The sequence below is a fragment of the Enhydra lutris genome, unplaced genomic scaffold (genome assembly GCF_002288905.1).
Source record: "Enhydra lutris kenyoni isolate GAN:26980312 unplaced genomic scaffold, ASM228890v2 scaffoldscaffold118, whole genome shotgun sequence".
Taxonomy (NCBI): domain Eukaryota; kingdom Metazoa; phylum Chordata; class Mammalia; order Carnivora; family Mustelidae; genus Enhydra; species Enhydra lutris.
In genome coordinates this window covers 120,505-142,688 of record NW_019154202.1, presented here as the reverse complement: position 1 = coordinate 142,688, position 22,184 = coordinate 120,505, and the positions used below count along the sequence as shown (strand labels likewise).

The following is a 22,184-nucleotide window of genomic DNA, read 5'->3' as shown; positions in this document are numbered from 1 at the left end:
CCTAACTCCCCATGTCCTCCATGCTATTTGTTATGCTCCACAAATAAATGAAACCGTATGATAATTGACTCTCTCTGCTTGACTGATTTCACTCAGCATAATCTCTTCCAGTCCCGTCCATGTTGCTACAAAAGTTGGGTATTCATCCTTTCTGATGGAGGCATAATACTCCATAGTGTAGATGGACCACATCTTCCTTATCCATTCGTCCGTTGAAGGGCATCTTGGTTCTTTCCACAGTTTGGCGACCGTGGCCATTGCTGCTATAAACATTGGGGTACAGATGGCCATCTTAGCATTTTCTAAAACACATGGGTATTGTAAGCTTGAACCACATACCCACCTGATGGTAGGTTTGTGTTTAATATATTATTATAGGAAGTTTTTCCTAATTTTTCCACTGAGTCTAGCAGAGGCAGATGAATGTTATTGTTTCCTTTTGCCTGTGGATATATATTTTTTCCTAGGCTTCTACTAAAGATGTAGCCCTCTGAGTGTTTCAGATTTGTGTGAAAATTTCAGTCCCAATTCTCCACCTTATGAAGTGCTAAGGCCTTGTCTTCTGTCTCTATAAGGTTTTAAAATCTCAAGCCTTTCAGGTATTGTGATTGACAAATGCCCCCAAGGCATTGTGGCTTCTACATCCACTTACCTCTCTTTTTTTTCCCAGGTTTTTCTTCATTTTGTAACCCTACATTCATATTTTCCTTTATTTTGTTGAAAGATCGGTAGTGCAAACATTTATTTTATCTAGTTTTTCTAGGAATTTTATTTTATCTTTAAGGAGTAAAAACACTTTATTTATTTATTTATTTATTTATTTATTTATTTATTTATTTTTATTGTGTTCAGTTAGCCAACATATAGTACAGCATTAGTTTTTGATGTAGTGTTCAATGATTCATTAGTTGTGTATAACACCCAGTGCTCATCACAACACGTACCCTCCTTAATACCCATCACCCAGTTACCCCATTCCCTCACTCCCTCCCCTCTGTAATCCTCAATTTGTTTCCCAGATTCCATTTGCATCACATGGATGGAACTGGAGGGGATTATGCTAAGTGAAATAAGTCAAGCAGAGAAAGTCATTTATCACATGGTTTCATTCATACATGGAACATAAGGAATAGCACAGAGGACCACAGAGGAAGGGAGGAAAAACTGAATGGGAAGAAATCTAGGAATTTTATATTAAGAAGTTTTATTATTATTGTTATTTGGTCAACTGTGTTGAATGCTCTCAGTTAGTAGATGAGAAACTAAGATGCTAAAAAAGAAGTGAGTGGTCTAAGATCATACTACTGGGTCAATGACTGACAGAACCAACTTTTCCTAATTCATAGTCCTGGGTTCTTCTGTGGGCAAATCTCCTCATCTCCCTTTTTTTTCCCAAATATTCTGTCATTTTTAGTCCTATGAGGATCTGGTTCAGCGTCTGGAGCCAGTTATAATGGAGTTAGAACGGCAGGAAAATGTACTGGTGATCTGTCATCAGGCTGTCATGCGGTGCCTCCTGGCCTACTTCCTGGATAAGAGTTCAGGTACCACTCTCCTATCTGTTCCTGGCATAGGAAACTATATATGATTTGGGACCCTGACACCAGCAGTCTGTGGTTTATACCTTAGTGGTTAAGAGCACAGTATCTAGAACAAGAATGCTTGAGGTAAAATTCTTGCTCAGTTACATACTAGCTTTGGCAAATTATTTTAGCTTCTCTGGCCTCAATTTCCTCATCTGTAAAATGGAGAGAACAATAATGGAGTTTGAATAAATTAACATATGTAAAAAGTTTAGGACAGTTTGACACATAGTATGGGCTATATAAGGGTCAGCTGCTGTTTTTAGTATTAGTATTATTCTGAGTTAATGTTTTCAAAGCCAACCTAACAGTATGCATCAACCTGAAAAAGCAGAGACACTACTTCTCTGAAACAAGCTGTCATCAGGTGGTAATGGGACCTTTTGTTGCCTCATGATCCTAATTGTATGTTTCTGTCTTTGCTGTGGGGATGATTTCTCCCAAGATAGTGATATTTTCATTTTATGTTTTTAAATTATAATTTCTTTTTAAAAGATATCTAGACATTGTAATTTACAGAGTATCTATACCCTAACAACATACGCTGAACTGCAGACTTGGGCAGGGAGCCTGGCAAGGGGCTGTATGTCACTCTTTGGTTTTACAGTCCATATCTGATATGGATGTTGAAGTATTAGCATCTCCCGGATACTGTGAAGGTGTGTGAGGACCTTTCAAAGTTATATTTGAAAGTTATATTCTGCAATGTCCTGCAGACTCGAATCTTCTCTACTATGCCAGTTTCCAAGTAAAGAACACTTATAATATGGAGTCATCCAAAATTGAAACCCAGGAAACTTGAGAACTTGACATTGGTCAGGTCATTTCCTCTGCCTGGTCCTCAGTCTCCTCACTGGAAAAGGGCATGGGGTTTGGGATGAGGGTTCTTGTGCTACTAGATTCCTGAAAACTTCCAATCTCTATTGTTCAGTACTGTCTTTGAAACTGTGAGGCAAGCACTGTAACCCTGACTGTGCAGATGAGGAAATGAAGGCTCTGAGAGGTGAAGTGACCTACCCAAGGTCGTGGGGCTCAGAGGGCAGGGAGAGGTGTCAAGCTCAGTTTCTTTCCAGAAAACCCCCACCTCAGATGTGTAGATTGAGGGAGGGGCACATGCACCTGTCATTCTCACACTGCTTTACCACTTTTGCCTTCTTTCATGCACAGACCACACCAGCTGTCCCCAGCTGCCCCCAGCAGCCCTGGAAGCTGGGTTAGGCAGTGCTAAGTACATGTTTTTACCCCTGTTACTTAGTGAGGAAATTTGAGGCCCAGAGAGATGATATAACTCAGAAAGCAGACCCACAGGACCTCAGAACTAGAGCACCCTCAGAGTACATCTAGCCCAATCCTGTGCTGTGAGAGGTGGGAACTCTTAGGGGCAGAGAAAGAAAAGTTTGGGCCAAGATTACTTTTCCAAGTGGTGGCAGAGCAAGCCAGAGACCACAGGCAAGTCACTTCCCTTCTCTGAGTCCATTCTGTCACATGTGTCATGGGGAACAATAACCCCTGAAGAGTATCAACAAGGGTGGAATGAAACCTTGTACCCAAAGCATTGGGCCCCAGGGCCTGATAATGATGATGACAAAGACAAGAAGGAGCAAGATGGATGCCCAGGATATCGTCAAACCTGATGTCTCAGGAGGCTGGGAGGGTGGTGGTGGCTTTAAAAAAGGGTGAACCCTGGGGACAGGGAAGCCATGAGGGGTTTGGTTTTGGCTCAGTGAAGGGAGATGGAAAGTGATAAGGGCAGCCTGGGTGGGACAGAGTGGCTGTTGTTGGAGAGTGGTGAGAGATTGGGGTGTCATTCCCATGACACTGTGAGCCCCTCCATGGCCGTGGCAGCTGGCTACAGTGGGCAGAGCATGTGTTTAGCCTCAGAGGGTCTTAAGTTCAAGTCCCAATGCTGCCACTTCGTGACTGTGACATAGGAAAAGTGTCTTTCCTCTCAGAGCCTTAGTTTCCTCATCCATGGAATGGGCCTGATCATCTCCTCCTCTCAGGGATGTCTAATAAATGAAAACCTAGGCTTATACAAGAAATGGTATATGAATATTCAGAACAACTTTATGAATAATAGTCAACAACTAGAAACCAGTGAATCAAAAAATGCTTACCCATCATGTGTGAGAGGTATCAGAAAGCAAAGGCCTTGGCTGGAGAGAAAACTATGGGAGATGCCAAGGTACACATATACATTTCCAAGGGCCTTGGCACATAACATGCTCTCAGAAAACACTTGCCAAGAAACATCTGTGGGCCTTCATGTTAGAAGAGCTTGTGGAAGGCCTTAGGCTTTGGTCAGAAGGGAGGTCTGCCTTAGTATCATGCTTACCCTGTGAGTGAGGAGATAGGCCACATCCCAGATAATGAGCCTGTCCCTCCTGGGGAACTCACAGTCTGTACACATTCCCCAGGGTCTTCCTTCCTCTCTGCTCTAGAGACCACCTTTCTGCATTCTTCCTCACTACCCACCCTGTTCTCAACATTGTCCACTGCAGAGTGTGGGGGGGTGTGACCCTGATGAAGCTGACCATAAGGAAGGGGGTATGGCAGAAGAGGCCTGAGGAGATGGTACCCTCCCCAGTACCTTGTCTGTGATGGCTACTTTCTCCTCCTTTTCAGATGAGCTGCCATATCTCAAGTGTCCTTTGCACACAGTGCTTAAACTCACACCTGTGGCTTATGGTGAGTGCTCCCAACCTCATCTGAATAAAAACACATAGAGGGCATGAACATGCTTTCAGTGCATACCATTTGCCTAGCAGAGTCCTGGGGGAAATTTCTTGGGTGGGTAATTGGATGTCCTGGTGAAGGAGGAATTGACAATAATAGGATGAGGCAGGGAAGAACTGGAATGGCCTCTAAATCCAGGGCCTGTCCTCAACTTTCTCTGGCTCTACCAAAGCACTAAGCATGGAACACTAACCTATATAAGGAGGGGTCCCCAAAGGGGATCAGCGGAGTAAGTGTAGGTTGGGCCAGATTGAAGAAAGTTCAGAGAATGACCTGGTAAGTTTAGACTATCTCTTGGGACATTAGTTTGCTATGAAATATTTATGAGCAGGGGAGAGAGAGACTCAAATATCTTCTGGGGTGTGAATAGGGAAGACAGTGCACTGAAGCCCAAAGTAGTTTGCAATCTACAGGGATGGAGCTAAGGGGGGGCTTCCATAGGCATTCGACCTCCTCTGACAGCCCCCACGCCCCAGAGTGATACCACTCCTTTTTATTCAGGCTCTCAGAACTCCTTTGTGACCTTTCACATCTCTGTTGTTTCCATAACCATTTTTGTCCTCTAAAAAAAACTTTACCTTGGACTGATTGCCCCAAGGCAGTGGCCCTGGGACTCTTCGAGCACTTCAGCACTTAACACAGCTTAGGAGGTCCACAGGGCTCCATCACTATTATATATATTAGATTGCTGTCTCACAGAATACAAGAGTTGGGGGAGTCCCCAGAGATCATCTATTCCCATCTCCTTCCCATTATCAGTTGAGCAACTGAAGCTCAGAGAACATTGAGACTATTAGGGGCAGCTGGGAGAACATCCCATTAGCTTCTCTTAGACCTGGTGTCTTCCCCATACAACACACAGCTGGTCTATAGTCCCTTCCCTACAGACAGTCACAATCTTCACACAGTGTGGAGCTCAGGGTATAGGTAGTGATGGGTGAGGGAGCAAATGACAGCTCAGGGAAGATCTGTACTTAACCTTGGGGACTTATGGATGGACTGGTTGTTCTTTCTGAGGCTGCAAAGTGGAGTCCATCTACCTGAACGTGGAAGCCGTAAACACACATCGGGAGAAACCTGAGGTAGGTGAGGGACTCTGTGGCTTAAGCTAGCATATGGTGAAAGAGCCAACCCACACAGAAATACCACCCCAATCCCACAGAGCTTGGGTGTTTCATACCAACAGGTAGAATAACCAGCATCAAGAAATGCAGCAACCATGGCCCAGGCCTGAGGTGCCAAGAGATGCAGGACTAGAGCAAGCCCTACCCCCAAAGTCCTCAGGTTGAGATTCCCCAGAGGCTTGCCTGAGAAAAGGGTCAGGATCCAGGCCTGGCTGAAGGAGGGGAGCCTGTCAGTGAGGACAAGAGTCAGGGGAGGGTCGGGGTCTCCACAGGGCTGGCTCATTCCTATTAATCCTGGGCTCTCTCCTCTCAGAATGTGGACATCACCCGAGAACCTGAGGAAGCTCTGGACACTGTCCCTGCCCACTACTGAGCCTTTTCCAAGAAGTCAAACTGCCTTAGCTCTATCTCCCACCTTTAAGAGCTGCTATCCTTGCACTTCTCTTACCTTAATACCCTGGACTTGGCCTACAGGTCTTGATTTCTAGCTACAACCAAGGAGCTGTGTAGTTCTGAATAAAACTTTTCCTTTCTTAATTACCAAACGCTTATCAATAAAGACTTTTCTTGCTGCCTATAAAAAGGGAGAAGAAGTCATTGTAAGTCTTCTCCCACAAGATCTTAAGATCCCAATCTTGTGAAATGCCTCTGGTACTGTGGGGTGTTGAATGGATGAGGGCTTCCTAGAGGGAAGGGTTCTGGGGTAGCACCTCTCAACATGAGGGAGGAGATAAGTCTTTGTGAGTACGTATGGCCCTTGCTCTTTGGTGTGCAGCATGGCTGAGGACCAGGCACCTTCATTTGTACACTCAGAAGAATCTGTACCTGGACCACAGTGTTCCTCTCTTCTCTAACTCCTGTTGCCATCCTGAGTGATTTTACAGTTCATACAAATTATCCAAATAATACCCTGGCCTCCAAGTTCCCTGGCCCCCTCAACTCCAGTGATCAGTTCCCCCTCAGCCATCCACTCCATGGGTCTTGGCATCATCTAGACATCCTGCCCCCAGTACGACTGCTTAAATGCAAGGATCCCACTATCTGACCCCTGGCCCCTAGTCCTTACAACTCTGTGTCATCTACAGGATCCCTAGAAGCATGGCTCCCACATAGTGGGCATGTGTGTAGTATTTCTTGAATGAATAATGTTTGTTCTTGTACTGCATCAAGAGTATAATCCTCTGATTCCTCCATTGTCTTAGAATCCACTACTTCTCTTCCTCCTCATTGTTCTACCATCACTAGCCAGCTTGAATCCTATGTTCCATTTCTTCAGCCACTCTCCATGCATCTAGGTATCTGCAGTTTGGTGGTGAAGAGACAGATTCATATACTCACTGCCTTGGTTCCTTTGTTCTTCCATCATAGCCACCAGCAAGACCCAAATCTTGTATAATCCACATTAGTTTTGGGGGGGATGATCTACTGCTTGAAACAAAGCTACATTTATCTGCTTCCACAGCCACCCTTAAATCCTACTCAAAGTCAGGGTCACCTTCTACTCCCTGGCATTCTATCCCATCCCACCTTTTCAGGCATGGGCTACTTCAGTAAATTCTTTACTATTCTATATCTACCTTCTGTCCTTTATTGGCTTTTGCCTCCACATTCTCTGCAACATACTCAGATCTCTCTCTCTTATCTCAAGAAAACCCTCCTTTGTTCCTGTGTCCACATCTAGTTCCATTCTTTCTCTCTGTTCTTAAACAAATGTCTCAAAATGGATGTATATTTACTCTCCAGAACCCTCTCCCTCTGCCTTCTATCCTAGGCCTTTCCCCTCTATATCTTTTTTTTTTTTATTTCTTTTCAGTGTAAGAGTATTCACTGTTTTTGTACCACACCCAGTGCTCCATGCAATCCGTGCCCTCTCTAATACCCACCACCTGGTTCGCCCAACCTCCCACCCCCCACCCCTTCAAAACCCTCAGATTGTTTTTCAGAGTCCATAGTCTCTCATGGTTCATCTCCCCTTCCAATTTCCCTCAACTCCCTTCTCCTCTATATCTTTGCTCAAGCTATAATCTCCTTGCCTGCTGTGCTTCTTCCAGGTCTCTATCCCACTGAAATCATACTTTCATTTTAGCCTAAAGCTGCAGCCCACCTTCTCTGAAGAGCTACAGAAATCTCTAGTTCTTTTTTTTTGAAGATTTTATTTATTTATTTGACAGCGAGAAATCACAAGTAGGCAGAGAGGCAGGCAGAGAGAGAGGGGGAAACAGGCTCCCTGCTAAGCAGAGAGCCCGATACAGGCCTCAATCCCAGGACCCAGAGACCATGACCTGAGCCAAAGGCAGAGGCATAAACCCACTGAGCCACCCAGGAGCCCTCTAGTTCTTCTATGAACCTGAAATGTCACTACAACAACCTAAACATATTAAAAGACAGAAAAAAAACTCCAATTCATCTTGCAAATTTAATGTAACTCTGATATGAAAATATGACAGCACACAAGAAGCAAACAACAAAGTAGGATCACCAAGCAGATTTTTCATAGCGTGTCACCCTCGGCTGATTGATAATATCTGCTTATACTGCTGTGTGGACAAAAATTCCAAGGATATACCTTGGTTCCTTGGGAAGAACTGCTGCAATTCATTAGCCATATCTGTAAACCTGGGAAATAAACCTGAAAACAAAACACCAAACAGGAACACATTTTAGTACCAAATATACTGTTTTCTCATACTTCCTTCGTTGTCCTCATCTCCCCACCCAAACCTCCCACTTTGGGGTTCCTTATAGCATTTCCCAGCTCTTACACCCATCCCCAAGGACCATGGCTGTGGAAATGTAATTACCTGAAACCTCACTAGCCATAGGAGAAGCTACAGGCACCAAGGCTGGTGGCTCCACCACCAAAGCCAGCACCATTTCTTGGTCCACCGCCAAAGCCAGCACCACTGCTTGATCCACTGCTGAAGCCAGCACCTGTGCTTGGTCCACTGCTGAAGCCAATGATAGAACTGGGTCCACCATTGAAGCTGGTGCTGGTGCAGGGTTCGCCAATAAAGCCTGTGCTGGTGTTGGAACCACTGCCAAAGCCAATGATGGTACTTGGTCCTCCGTTGAAGCTGTTATTAAACCCAGCACCAAAGCCATCACTGATGCTGAGGCCACCACTAAAGCCAGCACTTGTGCCAAGTGTGCTGCTAAAACCAGCATTGGTGCCCAGTCCATCACCAAAGCCATCGCTTGAGATCAGTCCACCACCAAAGCCAGCACTGGTGCTCAGTCCACTACCGAAGATAGCACTGGTCCCTAGTCCACTACTGAAGCCAGCACTAGTGCTCAGTCCACCACTAAATCCAGCACTGCTGTTTAACCCACTGCCAAAGATGAAACCAGCAGTGGTACGGGATCCATCACCAAAACTAGCAGTGGTAGCACCACTAAAGCAGGCGCTAGTGCTAGGAGGGCCACCAAAGCATAGGTTGGCGTTAGACACACTGCCAAAGCAGAGGCTGGTGCTAGGAACTCCACCAAAGCCAATGCTGGTACTGGGAGTAATGCCAAAGTCAGTAGTGGTGGTAAGTGCCCCACTGAAGTCAGCACTGGTGCTGAACACACTGCCAAAGCCAGAGATGGTGCTGGGTGCACTGCTGAAGCTGGCACTAGTGCTAACAGCACTGTTAAAACCAGCACTGGTGTTGAGTGCACCACCAAAACCAACACTGGTGCTGAATGCACCACCAAAGCTGGCACCAGTGCTGGGAGAGCCACCAAAGCAGATACTGGTGCTTAGTGTGCCACCAAAGTCAGCGCTGGTGCTGGAAGAACCACCAAAGGAGACACTGGTGCTGAGTACTCCATCAAAACCATTGGTGGTGCTAGGAGAGCTGCCAAAGCAGATACTGGTATTAAGTGTGCCACCGAAGCTGGCACCGGAGCTGGGAGAGCCACCAAAGCAGACACTAGTGCTCAGTGTGCCACCGAATCCAGTGCTGGTGCTAAGTGCCCCACTAAAGACTGTGCTAGTTCTGGGTAGACTGCCAAAGCTGCTACTGGTAATGAGTGCACCACTGAAACCAGCAGTGGTGCTGAGTGTGCCTCCAAAGCCAGAGCTGGTTCCACCACTGAAACCAGGACTGCTGCTGAGTGGGACACTGAAACTGGAGCTGACCCCACCACCAAAGCCGGCACTGGTACAAGGTGTGCCACCAAAGCTAATGCAGGCTTCACTGCTGAAACTAGAGCTGGTGCTCGCTGCACCACTGAAGCTAATGCTGGCTGCACTGCTGAAACTAGTGCTAGTGCTGGGTATGCCACTAAAGCAAATGCTGGCTGTGCTGCTGAAGCTGGCACTGGTCCTGGGTGTGCCACCAAAGCTAGTGCCAGCTCTGCCACCAAAGCCACCACTGGGGCTGGGCACACCACTGAAGCTAATACAAGCGCTATCGCTGAAGGTAGCCCTGGTGCTAACTCCTCTGCTGAAGTCGATGTTGGTGCTGGCTTCTGCATTTTCTTGGGCTCTGGTCTCAATTTCAAATGAAAATCTGTTCCAGGACTGAGCATCATCGCCTAACTCTTCCCTTGTTAGGCAGTCGATATCCATGTCATCCCAATTCCAGGGCCCAGCCACAGCTTTCTCTCCAATCCCCATTTGGGCTCTTGCCTCAGCCCTTGCCTCAGTCTCAGCCGCAGCCACAGCTGCAGCTTGGACTTCCATCTCCACTGCCTCCCGGCACTGAGCAGCCCAGTCCTTGGCGTACCTGAAATGGGAATGATAATCAATATAAGGACAATAACATTTGTAATTATCTATTATGTACATACAATGGGCTCTGTATAAAATCAAGAGCAGTATTTTTTTTTTAAATTCTTATTTTCCTGGGGCTCTATCAGTCCTGAAATCCAATTGCAGCTCTGATAACTAAGGTGCTGGGTGACCTTGGACAAGTCACTTAACCTGAGAAGAGGGGAAATGATAAGAGAGTATGTTATGGATTGAATGTTTGTGTCCCTCCCTCCAAATTCATATATTAAAGCACCAGCTCCCAGTGTGACTATATTTGGAGACTGGGCCTTTATGGAAGTAGAGTTAAATGAGGTCATAACAGTGGGGCCCTGGTCCAATAAGATTCCTGTTTTTGTAAGAGGCTCTTTATCCACCCTGTGAGAACACAGCAAGAAGACATTCATCTGCAAGCCAGAGGGAGAGACCTCATCAGAAACTGACACTGCTGGAACTTAATCTGGGACTTCCAGCCTCCAGAACAGTGAGAAAATAATTTTCTGTTGTTTAAGGCACCCATTTTGTATTATTTTGTTATGACAGTGCAAGAAGACTAATAGAAATTATGAAAGAAAGAATGAAATAATGTAAATCTTAGGTTCAGCAGCATTCTCAGACATCGGCAAAGTTCCATATGCTTATATACTAACTGCAGACTGCCCTGTACCTAACCATCCCTACACATAGTCTGCCCCAGTTAGGGTACCCTTAATATGACAAGTCAGGGCAGTTCTCCTATTACCTTGAATGCAAACTTGAGTACTTTCATCTTGCTAGTCTCATGGTAGGAGCACAAGCCCCAGAAGAACTCATATTCAGGTGGTCTGCTGTTAGGGACCCTCTTGTACTCCAGGTACCTTGGAGAAAGGAAATGAAACTTGCTTCTAACCAAACAAATCTGTTGTGTAACCACTGGGCACCAGGTGACAATTTCCTTCAAATACTAAACTCAACTCCTAGAGGAGGATTTCTAAGACCCTCCTTCCCCAGATTCACTCCCAAACACAGTTCATGGTATTGGTTTCCAATATTGTCATTTCCCTTTGGACCCGTGCAAGGCAGTCACTTGATGCTTCAGAGAAGGTATGTATAGGGCATGATGTCACAGGAAGGCCAAAGTATCTTGCCACCTGTGAGGAGTAAACCCAAGTTCCTGTTGGGTGTGTTATAAACAGAGGAGCCATTATTCAGGCACCCTGCTCTGAGCACACCCCAAAGCAAGGGCCTTGTCTTTCGTCTAGCCCAGTCCTGGAACTGTCACTCATGGGAATTATGGACAGGACTCAGTTCTAGGGCATAGGATGCCCATTCCACCTCTAAAGCTAGTGGCTGACTGAGTACTTTCTGAACCAGACCAGCACACTCAGAACACTTCAGGGTCAGACAAAGCCCCCAAACACCACTTACTTCTGCTTCACAAATTTGTCTGTGATGAGCTTCCTTACTTCCCCAAAGAGCGAGTGCCTTACCCTGACAATGGGAAAAATAACCCATAAACAGAGATTAAAACTTTCCAGATGAGGGAAGAGACATTTCTGAACATGGAAGAGACCTCTCTAGAACATGCAGCAGTCCCAATGAAGCCAGAAAAGTAGTGAACACATGGTCACTAGAAGCAGTAACTTGAGGCCAGATGGTTCTTTGTTAGGGATGCCCCTGAAGTTCTAGCTTCTATCTCAGGTTAGAATGACATAGGGGTGGGAAGATGCCGAGAGTTCAGGACCATTTTCCCCACCCACCCAGCTCAGAACCCTAGACCCTTTACCAGCACCCCTACCCATTCCACCAGACCACCAGACTGATGCAATCCTGAAACCATCCTTTCTTTCCAAACGACAAGATGGACAGCAAGCACTGAGAGAGCCCAATCATACCCAGGGCGCAGCCTCAGCTTGCGCAGCACCTCCCAGATGACAGCTGCAAGAGGAGGCAAGAGGAGACAGGGACAGAAAATGAGCATGTGGAATTCCAACTGTGGCCACCCATTCAGCTGCATGCCTACCCACTCACCCTCACTGGACCAATTTCCATTCATAAAGATGATGCTAAGAAGCACCATGAGGAGACCTAGCTTTGGTGAATCCTTAGTCCTAGGGAAATAACAGAGTAGAGAAAAGGTTTATGTCCAGCAGCCATCTAGGCTATCCTCTCCCAGATTCCTGAGACATGACAGAATTCTGCCTAGTCTATGCTTCAAGCTCTATGTGACCCTGATCAAGACACTTGGACTCTTGAGTCTCCGTCTCCAATTCAGTAAAATGTGAAAATCCAATCCTCCCCTGCCTCAGGTTGCCAAGAGGAGAGAAGAATGCCTGTCATCCTAGGACAACCCAGGGACCCAGCCAATGTGAGTCCCTTCTTTCTCTCTTAGACCCCTCTGCCCCCAAAAGAACTCTAGGCAAAGCTCCAGTGATGCTCCTGTCCTTCAAGCATCATGATTTACCTACACCAGGAAGTCCTTCCTTGAGACCACTCTACCAAAGCCAGTAGAAAGAGACAAGAAATGACAGGTCTGCTTTCCTGGGAAGCTTCTGAAGAAACAGAAAACCTGACAGGAAGAATGCACTGCTCCAGGCTTCTACACCCTTCAGTCAATAATAATAAAGCACCAATACCATGTGCAGGGCTCCAACTATGTGAGGGAGCTGGAACAGGGTGTTTTAGGCCCTGTCTTCCTGCTTCTCCAAGGAGATGTGAGGAGAGATGACAGGATGGGATAGTGACATAGATAGAAGCACAGCCTCCCTTCCACCCCACCCCTTTCCCAGCTTACGTTCCTAGTATGCCTGCAGAAGATTCCTGAGTGCTGATGAGAATATACAATCTACTTTGCTTATCAATTTCCTTCAGATTGACTCGAAACATCTGCCAAGTAAAAGAATAGCCTGTGAGATCACAAAATTCAGCCTAGGCATCAGTGAGCTTCCTGAGCATCTTGAAAATGAGCATGTGGAATTCCAACTGTGGCCACCCATTCAGCTGCATGCCTACCCACTCACCCTCACTGGACCGATTTCCATTCATAAAGATGATGCTAAGAAGCACTGTGTAGCTAGAGTTTTGAGTGTGTATGAGAAATCAGTGAGATAGTGGAGGTAAAGCACTTAGCTAAGTGGCCACCACTACAGAAAACAGGTAGAAAATGTACTATTATCAGCATCACCTTTGTTATTGTAGGGATTTAGGGAGATAGAGAATGGAGAATGAGAAGGAGAGGTGAGCATTTGAAATACATTACAGAACACATCCATCATCAGACCGGACTAAGCTGAGAGGCTTGAGTCCTAGCTGTGTTTTACCACTGACTTGCTGTGTGACCCTGAGCTAGTCTATGTTCCTACTTAAACCACTGTATGCCCAACTGTATAGTGATGGGGATGGATTAGTGATCTCTGTGGTCTATTCCAGAAGAGACATGTAAGTCCTTGTTGATTCAAGGCTTCCCCATTGTGCCCATCCTCCAGGGCTGCCCCTTCACCTTCTCCAGAGCGTAGCTTGCTCGTTCAATGATCTCTGGGAAATATTCATCATATTCTTGGATTACATCCTTCAGCATGTCTGTAGGAAGGGTGAAGTGGGAGCAGCTGGGCTGAGCAGGGGCCACGGAACTGCAGCCCTCTGTCCAGCCTGTGGGGACAGTGCAGTCTGAGTTCTCAACTGTGCTAATGGGAGATGTCAGAGTGTCGGGAGGGCAAGGAAGGACATATGGGAGAATGAAGAGGCTATAAAAGTAAATTGGTTACTCCAGGGCATGGGAGAGAGGGGAGTTGAGAGAAGATTTCAGGGAGGCAGATTGGTATAACTCTACCTGAGCGCTTGATGGGGATCTTTGTCTGGTCCTTAACCAACAGGTATTTCACCAACTTATTTGCCTGGGAGAAGAGGAATACATGGGAAGATCTCAATATGTTTTTAGAAAACTTGAATGACAAAAAAGAGGGAAAGTGAAAAAGAGAAGAGACTGGACAGCATTGGATTCTTACCCTTTTTTGCAAAATGGCCACATCTCGGGGTGGCAGAAGCCTCCAGTCTCATGGAATCAACCTGTAATTACTGCCACCTCTCTAAACCCCATGAGATCCTTTGACTACATCATCAGAAAGAAGGAAGGTCCAGAGTCACCAGATGAAAGAGATGGCTCTGTCTCCTTACCCTACCTTCTCCTGAAAATCCCCCAAACCCTTTTTATAGTGGGTCCTGACATTACAACTGACCATCCTAAGTCCTAGATATGTCTTTCACTGTCTTCCAGCCAGGAGTTTCACCCAAGGACAGGACCTGGGGTTCCTTCTCTTCTTTTGGCCACCACTAACTCTGCTAACTGTATCTCTTGGACAAGTCACTTCACCTCTTTGGGACTCAGTTTTCTCAAATGTAAAACCGGAATCTATGATCCCTGGATAGAGTTACTTTCAAAACACAAAGACACAACTTTTATGAACTACCCAAGCCCCTGGTACATGGTAACTACTATGTAAATACCAGCTGAATTATATCCAGGTTGTAGCTAAGTGTATGGATGTATTATTCCCCACCAGTCTGTGAACTGTTAGGGAGCAGGAACTATATCACATTCTTCTCAGCATTTCCCACAGCCTATCAAAACACAGAGCCTGGCTCAGCATAAATAAGTCTCAGTAAACTTTTATAGAACAAATGAACAAACTAGGAGGATAGGAATGGAAAAGAAGTGAAAATTTTAAGGATGGTGATGTCAGAGATCTCACCTTTTGGTTCCTCTTGCCCCAGGTACTGGTTGTAGGCTCCAGACTGAACTGGGCCAGGTAGTCATCTGCCGGGGCCTGTACAGCAGCAGCAACCTGAGTCTCAAAGGCACTCATGTTGGTCTTAAAGGTGGCTATCTTGGCCTGGGGTCCTTGGTCAACAATTTTCATCTGGTTTTCAGCTGCCTGGGTCTTAGTGACAGACTTATGAACCCTGACCCTCTCTTGACCTGCTAGGGCTTGGTTTGTGATCATTTGAGCAGCAGGTGGAGCCTCAGAGACCTCACAGGCAGAATTTGGGCCTTTATTGGCAGCTTTCTTGCCCTTGAATTTTGGGGGCCTTAGCTACTGTTGAGGCCTCAGTCTGCCTGCTAGCTCTCTCAGCATTTGGGGCCTCTAGAAGATCAGTGTCAGTATTTATGCCCTTAACAGTTGGCTTCTTGGCTTTGGAGGTTTTATTAGTTCTGATGCAGGTTGTTGTGGCATGGGTAGTGGCTGCCTCATTATTAATTTGGCCTTGGGTGGTAGCTGTGTGGGTCGTGGTTGGAGCCAATGGGATATCAACAGCACTAGTTATGGCCTTATTGGCAGCCTTCTTAGCTTTGGAAACTTTCTTGGGCTTAGTGGGGACTATCAAAGCCTGGGAGTTGGCTGACCCACTGGTAAGTGGAGCCTGGATAGCCTGCAGGATGTCTAGTAGGTTTAGGGCCTGCAAGAATGACTTGATCTGTGTAGTGACACTCTCCTTTCCAGTTGGATATTGGGAGGCTTGGGCTGCCTTAGCAGTAACTCTCTTTATCTTACTGGCTTTCTTAGGCTCAGCAGTGAGTGAAGAAGCCTGAAGCAACCTATTGGTTGCTTCAGTGGTAGCTGAAGCCTCGTTGATCTGGGGGATGATAGGCAGGTTTAAAGCCTGCAAAGTTACTTTAAGCTTGTCAGTGGCAATCTCATTGGCAGATGAGACTGTAGGGGCAGCAGGTATGGCTTTAGTAATAGACTTAATAGGGGCCTTCTTGGTCTTGCTTTTCTTAGGCCAGTTGGCTACTGGAGGGCCCATGGCCAGAGGGTCCTTAGTTGCTGCCAAGAGGGTAGGCATCAGCAAGACACTTGTCTTCTTCTGTGGTCTCAGTCTGTGTATCTAGAGGGAAGTGAAGTTCCAGGCTCCCAGAGTGAAGCATAGGGCCCTATGTACTTAGGATTATGATCTGCTGAGCCATCTGGCCTCCCTACAGCCCACCCTTTCCAGGAAGGCCTCTCCTTTCTCTAATCAGTGATTGAAGGAGAGGATAACGGAAGAGGGAGGAAACAGGAGCTAGAGTTGGGCAGGTTTTCTTCTCCTCCTCCTTCACTTTGCAGGGGAGGACTGAGAAAGGTTAGGCAGGAAATTCTTCAACTACGGAGTGGTAAGGGGCTCAAGATTAATAAATAAACTCAGGAAGGGGCAGATGGCCTGGTGAGAATGCAGAAGCCTCACCTGGAATGGGAGCATCCTATGACCGCAATCATTTCTCCTATTCATTTTTCTGAAAGGCCGAGTAACAGCTGAGCTGAGGGGAAGGGGCCTGAAGGGGAGAATGAGAAGGAGAGGGAGATTCACCAGACCTCCCAACTATCCTGAAAGAAGGAGTATCTCATCCAACTTTGTACCCCAAAGGCTTCAACTATTCGGTTCTCATACCTAGAAACACAGATCACCTACCTGAACCCTAGCTCCATTGCCTCCCCCCAAAAATTGCAAGTCAATTCTACAGCCCCGCCCCTTAATCTTACACATGCCTCGTACTGCAACTTAATAGTGCGCATGCGTGCCAACTGGAGCACATGCGCTTTGGTGGACTGGTCAGTCTGACCACCTCGATCGCATAGATGCCTCCTGCTCTCAGAGAAGCAGAATGTCTGGGACGAGCCCGGGACCCACTCTTCCTAACTGCGTCACATTTGGGTCCAACCCTTCCCCCAACGCCAGCCTGCTCCCTCTGCGGTACTGCTTTGCACCGCCCCTTCCCTAACACCGCCCACCTCTACTCTGCGGTACAGACACGCACCGCCCCTTCCCTATGTGCTCCCTCCCTCCTTTCTGCAGTACTTCTTACCAACTCCCTTTTCCTTAATACGCCCCTTCCCTCCTCTCTCCAGTGACTCCCCGCACTGCCCTTTCCCCCAAAACCGCTCCCCCACTTCCACGTCTGCAAGTGACCGGTTCCACCCTTTCTGCGACATCGATACCCCACCCACAAATCCGACGATATTATGCTTTTGTGTATTCCTTGTTCCCGAATACTAACAGGTTCTGTCCCTTCCCTTTTCAAACCGTAATCTACCAAGTCCTAGCCCCTCTTCCGTTCTGTCTGAGCCGGGTCATTCTTGCTATTCAAAAGGGATTCTGCCCCGCATTCTGGGTCCTGACCCCTACTTTCTGTGGCCCAAACTGGATCCTGTCCCCATTCACCAGCCTCCCGGAGTCCTGCCATAGCTTATCACCCTCCCAAACTGGGTCTTGCTCCTTTCTACTGCCTGAACGATTGTTTTATCTTCCCGCAGTCCTAATCGGGTCTGCACCCCTCCTTTCTGCGGCCCGAACAGAGTCCAGATGTTTCCATTATAAGACCCAAAGGGGATTCTGCCCCCTCTATCTCCCGTATGAACAGGGTCCAAGTACCCCCAAACCCGAGCACATTAATGCAGTTAGCTCCTGAACCTGTGGCAGGTTTTCTTCACCTTAGGGTGTGTGGAGTCAAGCACATTAAAGCCATAGCCCAGAGGCTCCCACAGGTCTTCACTAAAGCTGGGCACCTTTAGCTCACCTCGTTCTCTGGAGTCCAGAAGGCGTCCGCTCTCTCCAAGCTTCTCCTTAGGTCTGAGCTTGTTGGCTTCCCCTCCCTAGCCGGAAGTGGTCCTGCCTTTTTCCACCTCCAGAGGGGTCTCCTTCCCTGCTTGTCAACCTCCTCCTTCACGCTCTACTTCCAACTTCCCATTCTCCTCAGTGTGGTTTCTTTTCTGCTTACTATCGGTTATTCAGTCATCGCCCTTTCCTAGTCCCATTTGATTTTTCTATCCCCCACCATTCATTATTATCCCCATTCATATTTGATTCCTCTGTTCCCTCTAAGAGGACTGTGCTTCTCTGAGCTCCTATATCCCTTCCTACAGCCCTATCTATGCCAACACTAATTATAGAGTGTGTTGTTGTAGTGTGTGTCTGGGTCTCTCTCCCCAGCTGTTCTGGGGGCAGGGCACCAGTTCATACTCTTTTCCCTCTCTCAAGTGTGACTAACTTAAGGCATTTAGAGACTCTAAACAGTAAGAGATAGGGTGCCCCCACAACATACAATTCAGAATAAAAACAGTAAAGGTAAAAAAGGCTACCTTTTTTTTTTTTAAATCCCTGATGACTATATTGCTGCTTTCAGTGAATATCAACTTACCCGAAAATTTTTATTATTCCTCCTTTCCTGGTGCACTAAGCAAGTACTTAGACTCTCTCGTGAAATTGAGCACTGTTCCCAAGTGCAACAAACAGTTCTGCTTGGGCATTTATTTATTCACGCAATCCTTAATTATACACTGAGCACACAGCTATGTCAAGGCGTTCACTGGTTGTGGGCAAACAAAGACCAGTAGGATAGGATGCCTGTCCCTAAAAGAACTCAAATCTATTTTTTCTAAATATTGTTTTAAATGAGTTACTTTTCAAGTTTTTATTTTAATTCCAGTTAGTTAACATACTGAGTGATATTTTAATTTCAGGTGTACAGTATGTAATTCAGCACTACAAATACATCACCCTGTGCTCATCAGGACAAGTGCACTCCTCAATCCCCATCACCTAATTTAACAGATCTCCTCACCAATCTACCCTATGGTAACCATAAGTTTGTTCTCTATAATTCAGAGTCTGTTTCTTGACTTTTCTCTCTCTCTCTCCTTCTCTTTTTACCCTTTTTGTTTTGTTTCCTAAATACCACACATGACTGAAATCATATAGTATTTGACTTTCTGTCATTATCTATATGTCTGTTTTTGTGCCAGTACCATGCTTTCTTTATCACTACAGTTCTGCAATGTAATTTGAAGTCCACAATTGTGATGCCTCTAGCTTTGCTTTTCTTTTTCAAGATTGCTTTGGCTCTTCGGGGTCTTTAGTGGTTCCATACAAATTTTAGGACTGTTTGTTCTAGCCCTGTGAAAAATGCTATTGGTGTTTTGATAGCTATTGCAATAAATGTGTAGATTGCTTTGGGTAGTATAGACATTTTAACAATATGTGTTCTTCAAATCCATGAGCATGAAAAGTCTTTCCATTTCTTTGTGTCCCTTCAATTGCTGTCATCAGTGCTTTATGGTTTTCAGAGTTCAGATCTTTCACCTCTTTGGTTAGGTTTATTCCTAGGTATCTTATTATTTTTGGAGGAATTTTTAATGGGATTGTTTCCCTTAATTTCTCTTTCTGCTGCTTTGTTATTGGTGTATAGATATGTAATGGGTATGTCCACAGTGATTTTGTATTCTTTGACTTTACTGAATTCGTGTACCAGGTCTAGCAATTTTTTGATGGAATCTTCTGGTTTCCTATATAGAGTATCATGTCACCTATAAATAGTGAAAGTTCTCCTTCTTCCTTGCCTATACAGATGCCTTTTATTTCTTTTCATTGTCTGATTGCTGTGGCTAAGACATCCAATATTATGTTAAATAGCAGTGGTAAGAGTGGACATCTCTGCCTTGTTCCTGACTGTAAAGGAAAAGCTCTCAGTTTTTTGTGTTTTGTTTTTGTTTTTGTTTTTCCCAACGAAGAAAATATTAGCTGTGGGTTTCCATATAGAGCATTTTTATATTGAGATATGTTTATTTTACACTTTTTTTGAGGGTTGTTATCATAATTAGATGTTGTACTTTGCTAAAGGCCTTTTCTGCATCTATTGAAATGATCATAGGGTTCTTATCCTGTTTTTATTAATGTGTTGTATCATACTGATTGATTTGTGAATATTGAACCACCGTTGCAAGACATGAATAAATTCCATTTGATCATGATGAATGTCTTTTTAATGTATTGTTAAATTCCGTTTGCTAATATTTTACTGAGAATTTTTGCATCTATATTCATCAGGAATATTGAACTGTAATTTACCTTTTCAATGGATTCCTTACCTGGTTTTGATATCAGTGTAATGTTGGCCTCATAGAATAAATTTGGACATTTTCCTTCTTTTTTCATTTTTTGAATCATTTGAGAAGAATAGGTATTAACTATTCTTTAAATGTTTCATAGAATATGCCTGTAAAGCCATTTGGCCCTGGACTTTTGTTTGTTGGGAGACGTTTGATTACTGATTTAATTTCTTTGCTGGTTATGGGTCTGTTCAAGTTTTGTAATTCTTCCTCTTTCAGTTTTGGTAATTTATATGTTTCTCAGCATTTATCCATTTCTTACAGATTGACCAGTTTGTTGGCATAGACCTTTTCATAATATTGTCTTATAATTCTTTGTATTTTGTGGTGTTGCTTGTTATTTTTCCTCTCTTGTTTGTGATTTTATTTATTTGGGTCCTTTCTTTTATCTTTTTGGCAAGTCTGGCTAGAGGCTTATCAATTTTATTGATATTTTCTAAGAACCACCTCCTGAGTTTATTGATCTATTTCTTTTTTTTTAATTTTTAGTTTCTATATCATCTATTTTTGCTTGAATCTTTATTATTTCCTTCCATCTGCTGGCTTTAGGCTTCATTTGTTCTTTTTCTACCTCCTTTAAGTGTAAGTTTTGGTAGTTTATTTCTGATTTTTCTTGCTTCTTGAGGTAAGAATGTATTGCTATTTTTTTCTCTCTTAGGAATGCTTTTGCTATAATCCAAAGGTTTTGAACCTTTGTGTTTTCATTGTTACTTGTTTCCATGTATTTTTAAAATTTCTTCTTTGATTTCCTAGTTGACTAATTTATTGTTTAGAAGCATGTTGTTTAACCTCCGTGTATTTGTGGTCTTTCTAGATTTTTTCTTGTAATTAATGTAGTTTCATAGTATTGTGGTCAGAAAAAGATCATGGTATGAATTCAATCTTTTTCTATTTGTTGAGCCTTGATTTGTGACCTAATATGTGATCTATTCTGAAGAATGTCTCATGCACACTTGAGAAGAATGTGTGTTCTACTGCTTTAGGATGAAATGTTCTGAATATATCTGTTAAGTCCATCTTCTCCAGTGTATCATTCAAGCCCATTGTTTCCTTGTTGATGTTCTGTTTAGATGCTCTTTCCATTGATGTAAGTGGGTTGTTAAAGTCCCCTAATATCATTGTATTATTATCCATTAGTTACTATATTTTTGTTAATTCATTTACATATTTGGGTACTCCCATGTTAGGTCCATAAATAATTATGGTTGTTATATTTTTTGTTGGATCATTCCTTTTATGATTATACAGTGCCCTTCTTTGTCTCTCGATAAAGTCTTTGTTTTAAAGTCTAGTTTGTCTGATATAAGTATTGCTTTTCTGACTTTCTTTTGACATCCATTTGTGTGATAAATTATACTCCATCCCCTCACTTTCATTCCAAAGATGACTTTTGGTCTGAAATTACACGTTATAGGCAGCATATAGGTCTTTTTTTTTTTCTTAATTCATTCTGACACCCTTGTCATTTGATTGGAAATTTAGTCAATTTACATTCGAAGTAATTACTTTTTGAGAGAAAGAGATAAAAAGAGTGAGGGAAGGAACAGAGGGAAAGTGAGAAAGAGAGGGAGAATCTTAAGCAGGGTCCATACCCTGCATGGAGCCTTACATGAGGCTTGATTTCATGACCCTGAGAACATGATCTGAGCTGAAGTCAAGAGTTAAATGCTTATTCAACTGAACCACTCAGGCACCCCCAAAGTTATTATTAAGATATGTATGTATATAGTGCCATTTTATTACTTGTTTTGTCATTGTATCTGGAGATTTTCTCTAATCTTTTCCTGTTGTTTTCTTTTTTTTTTTTCACCTTTGTTCTCTCCTTTCTACTAAAAAGTCTCCCCTTTGATATTTCTTGCAGGTCTGGTTCAGGGATCAGGAACTACTTTATTTTTTGTTTGTCTGACATAGTCTTTTTATCTCTCCTTCTATCCTGAATGAGAGTCTTGCCGAATAAAGTATTCTTGGCTGCAGATTTTTCCCATTCAGCACTTTTACTATATCATGCCACTCCCTTCTGGCTTACAAGTATTTCTCCATCTGGCCTTATGGGTTTTCCCTGGTACATCAAGGACTTATTTTCTCTTGATGCTTTTAAGATTTATTTTTA

General features: G+C 44.4%; 2 protein-coding genes across 3 annotated transcripts in view; one reads left to right on the top strand and one right to left on the bottom strand.

Annotated features, from left to right (window-relative positions):
* Nucleotides 1-6,056, top strand: part of LOC111139791 (6-phosphofructo-2-kinase/fructose-2,6-biphosphatase 1) — a 114,947-nt gene extending 108,891 nt beyond the window's left edge. Inside the window, exons 11-14 of one of the 2 annotated variants that reach the window (XM_022492184.1) lie at nt 1,415-1,544; nt 4,209-4,271; nt 5,337-5,401; nt 5,757-6,056. In XM_022492184.1, the coding sequence (XP_022347892.1) occupies nt 1,415-1,544; nt 4,209-4,271; nt 5,337-5,401; nt 5,757-5,816 (318 nt within the window). In that variant the 3' untranslated portion in view covers nt 5,817-6,056. The remainder of the gene's footprint in view (nt 1-1,414; nt 1,545-4,208; nt 4,272-5,336; nt 5,402-5,756) is intronic. The other variant, XM_022492185.1, reaches the window with a different exon arrangement.
* A 1,964-nt stretch (nt 6,057-8,020) lies between these two features.
* LOC111139792 (trophinin) lies at nt 8,021-16,421 on the bottom strand. The gene is given in 15 exon segments (XM_022492186.1): nt 8,021-8,072; nt 8,245-10,155; nt 10,348-10,352; nt 10,921-11,035; nt 11,586-11,648; nt 12,053-12,095; nt 12,189-12,268; nt 12,952-13,043; nt 13,657-13,736; nt 13,987-14,050; nt 14,162-14,253; nt 14,893-15,245; nt 15,247-16,010; nt 16,012-16,086; nt 16,377-16,421. Coding segments are annotated over 14 exon segments (3,771 nt in total). The 3' UTR covers nt 8,021-8,072; nt 8,245-8,255.
* Between the last annotated feature and the right edge of the window lie 5,763 nt (nt 16,422-22,184).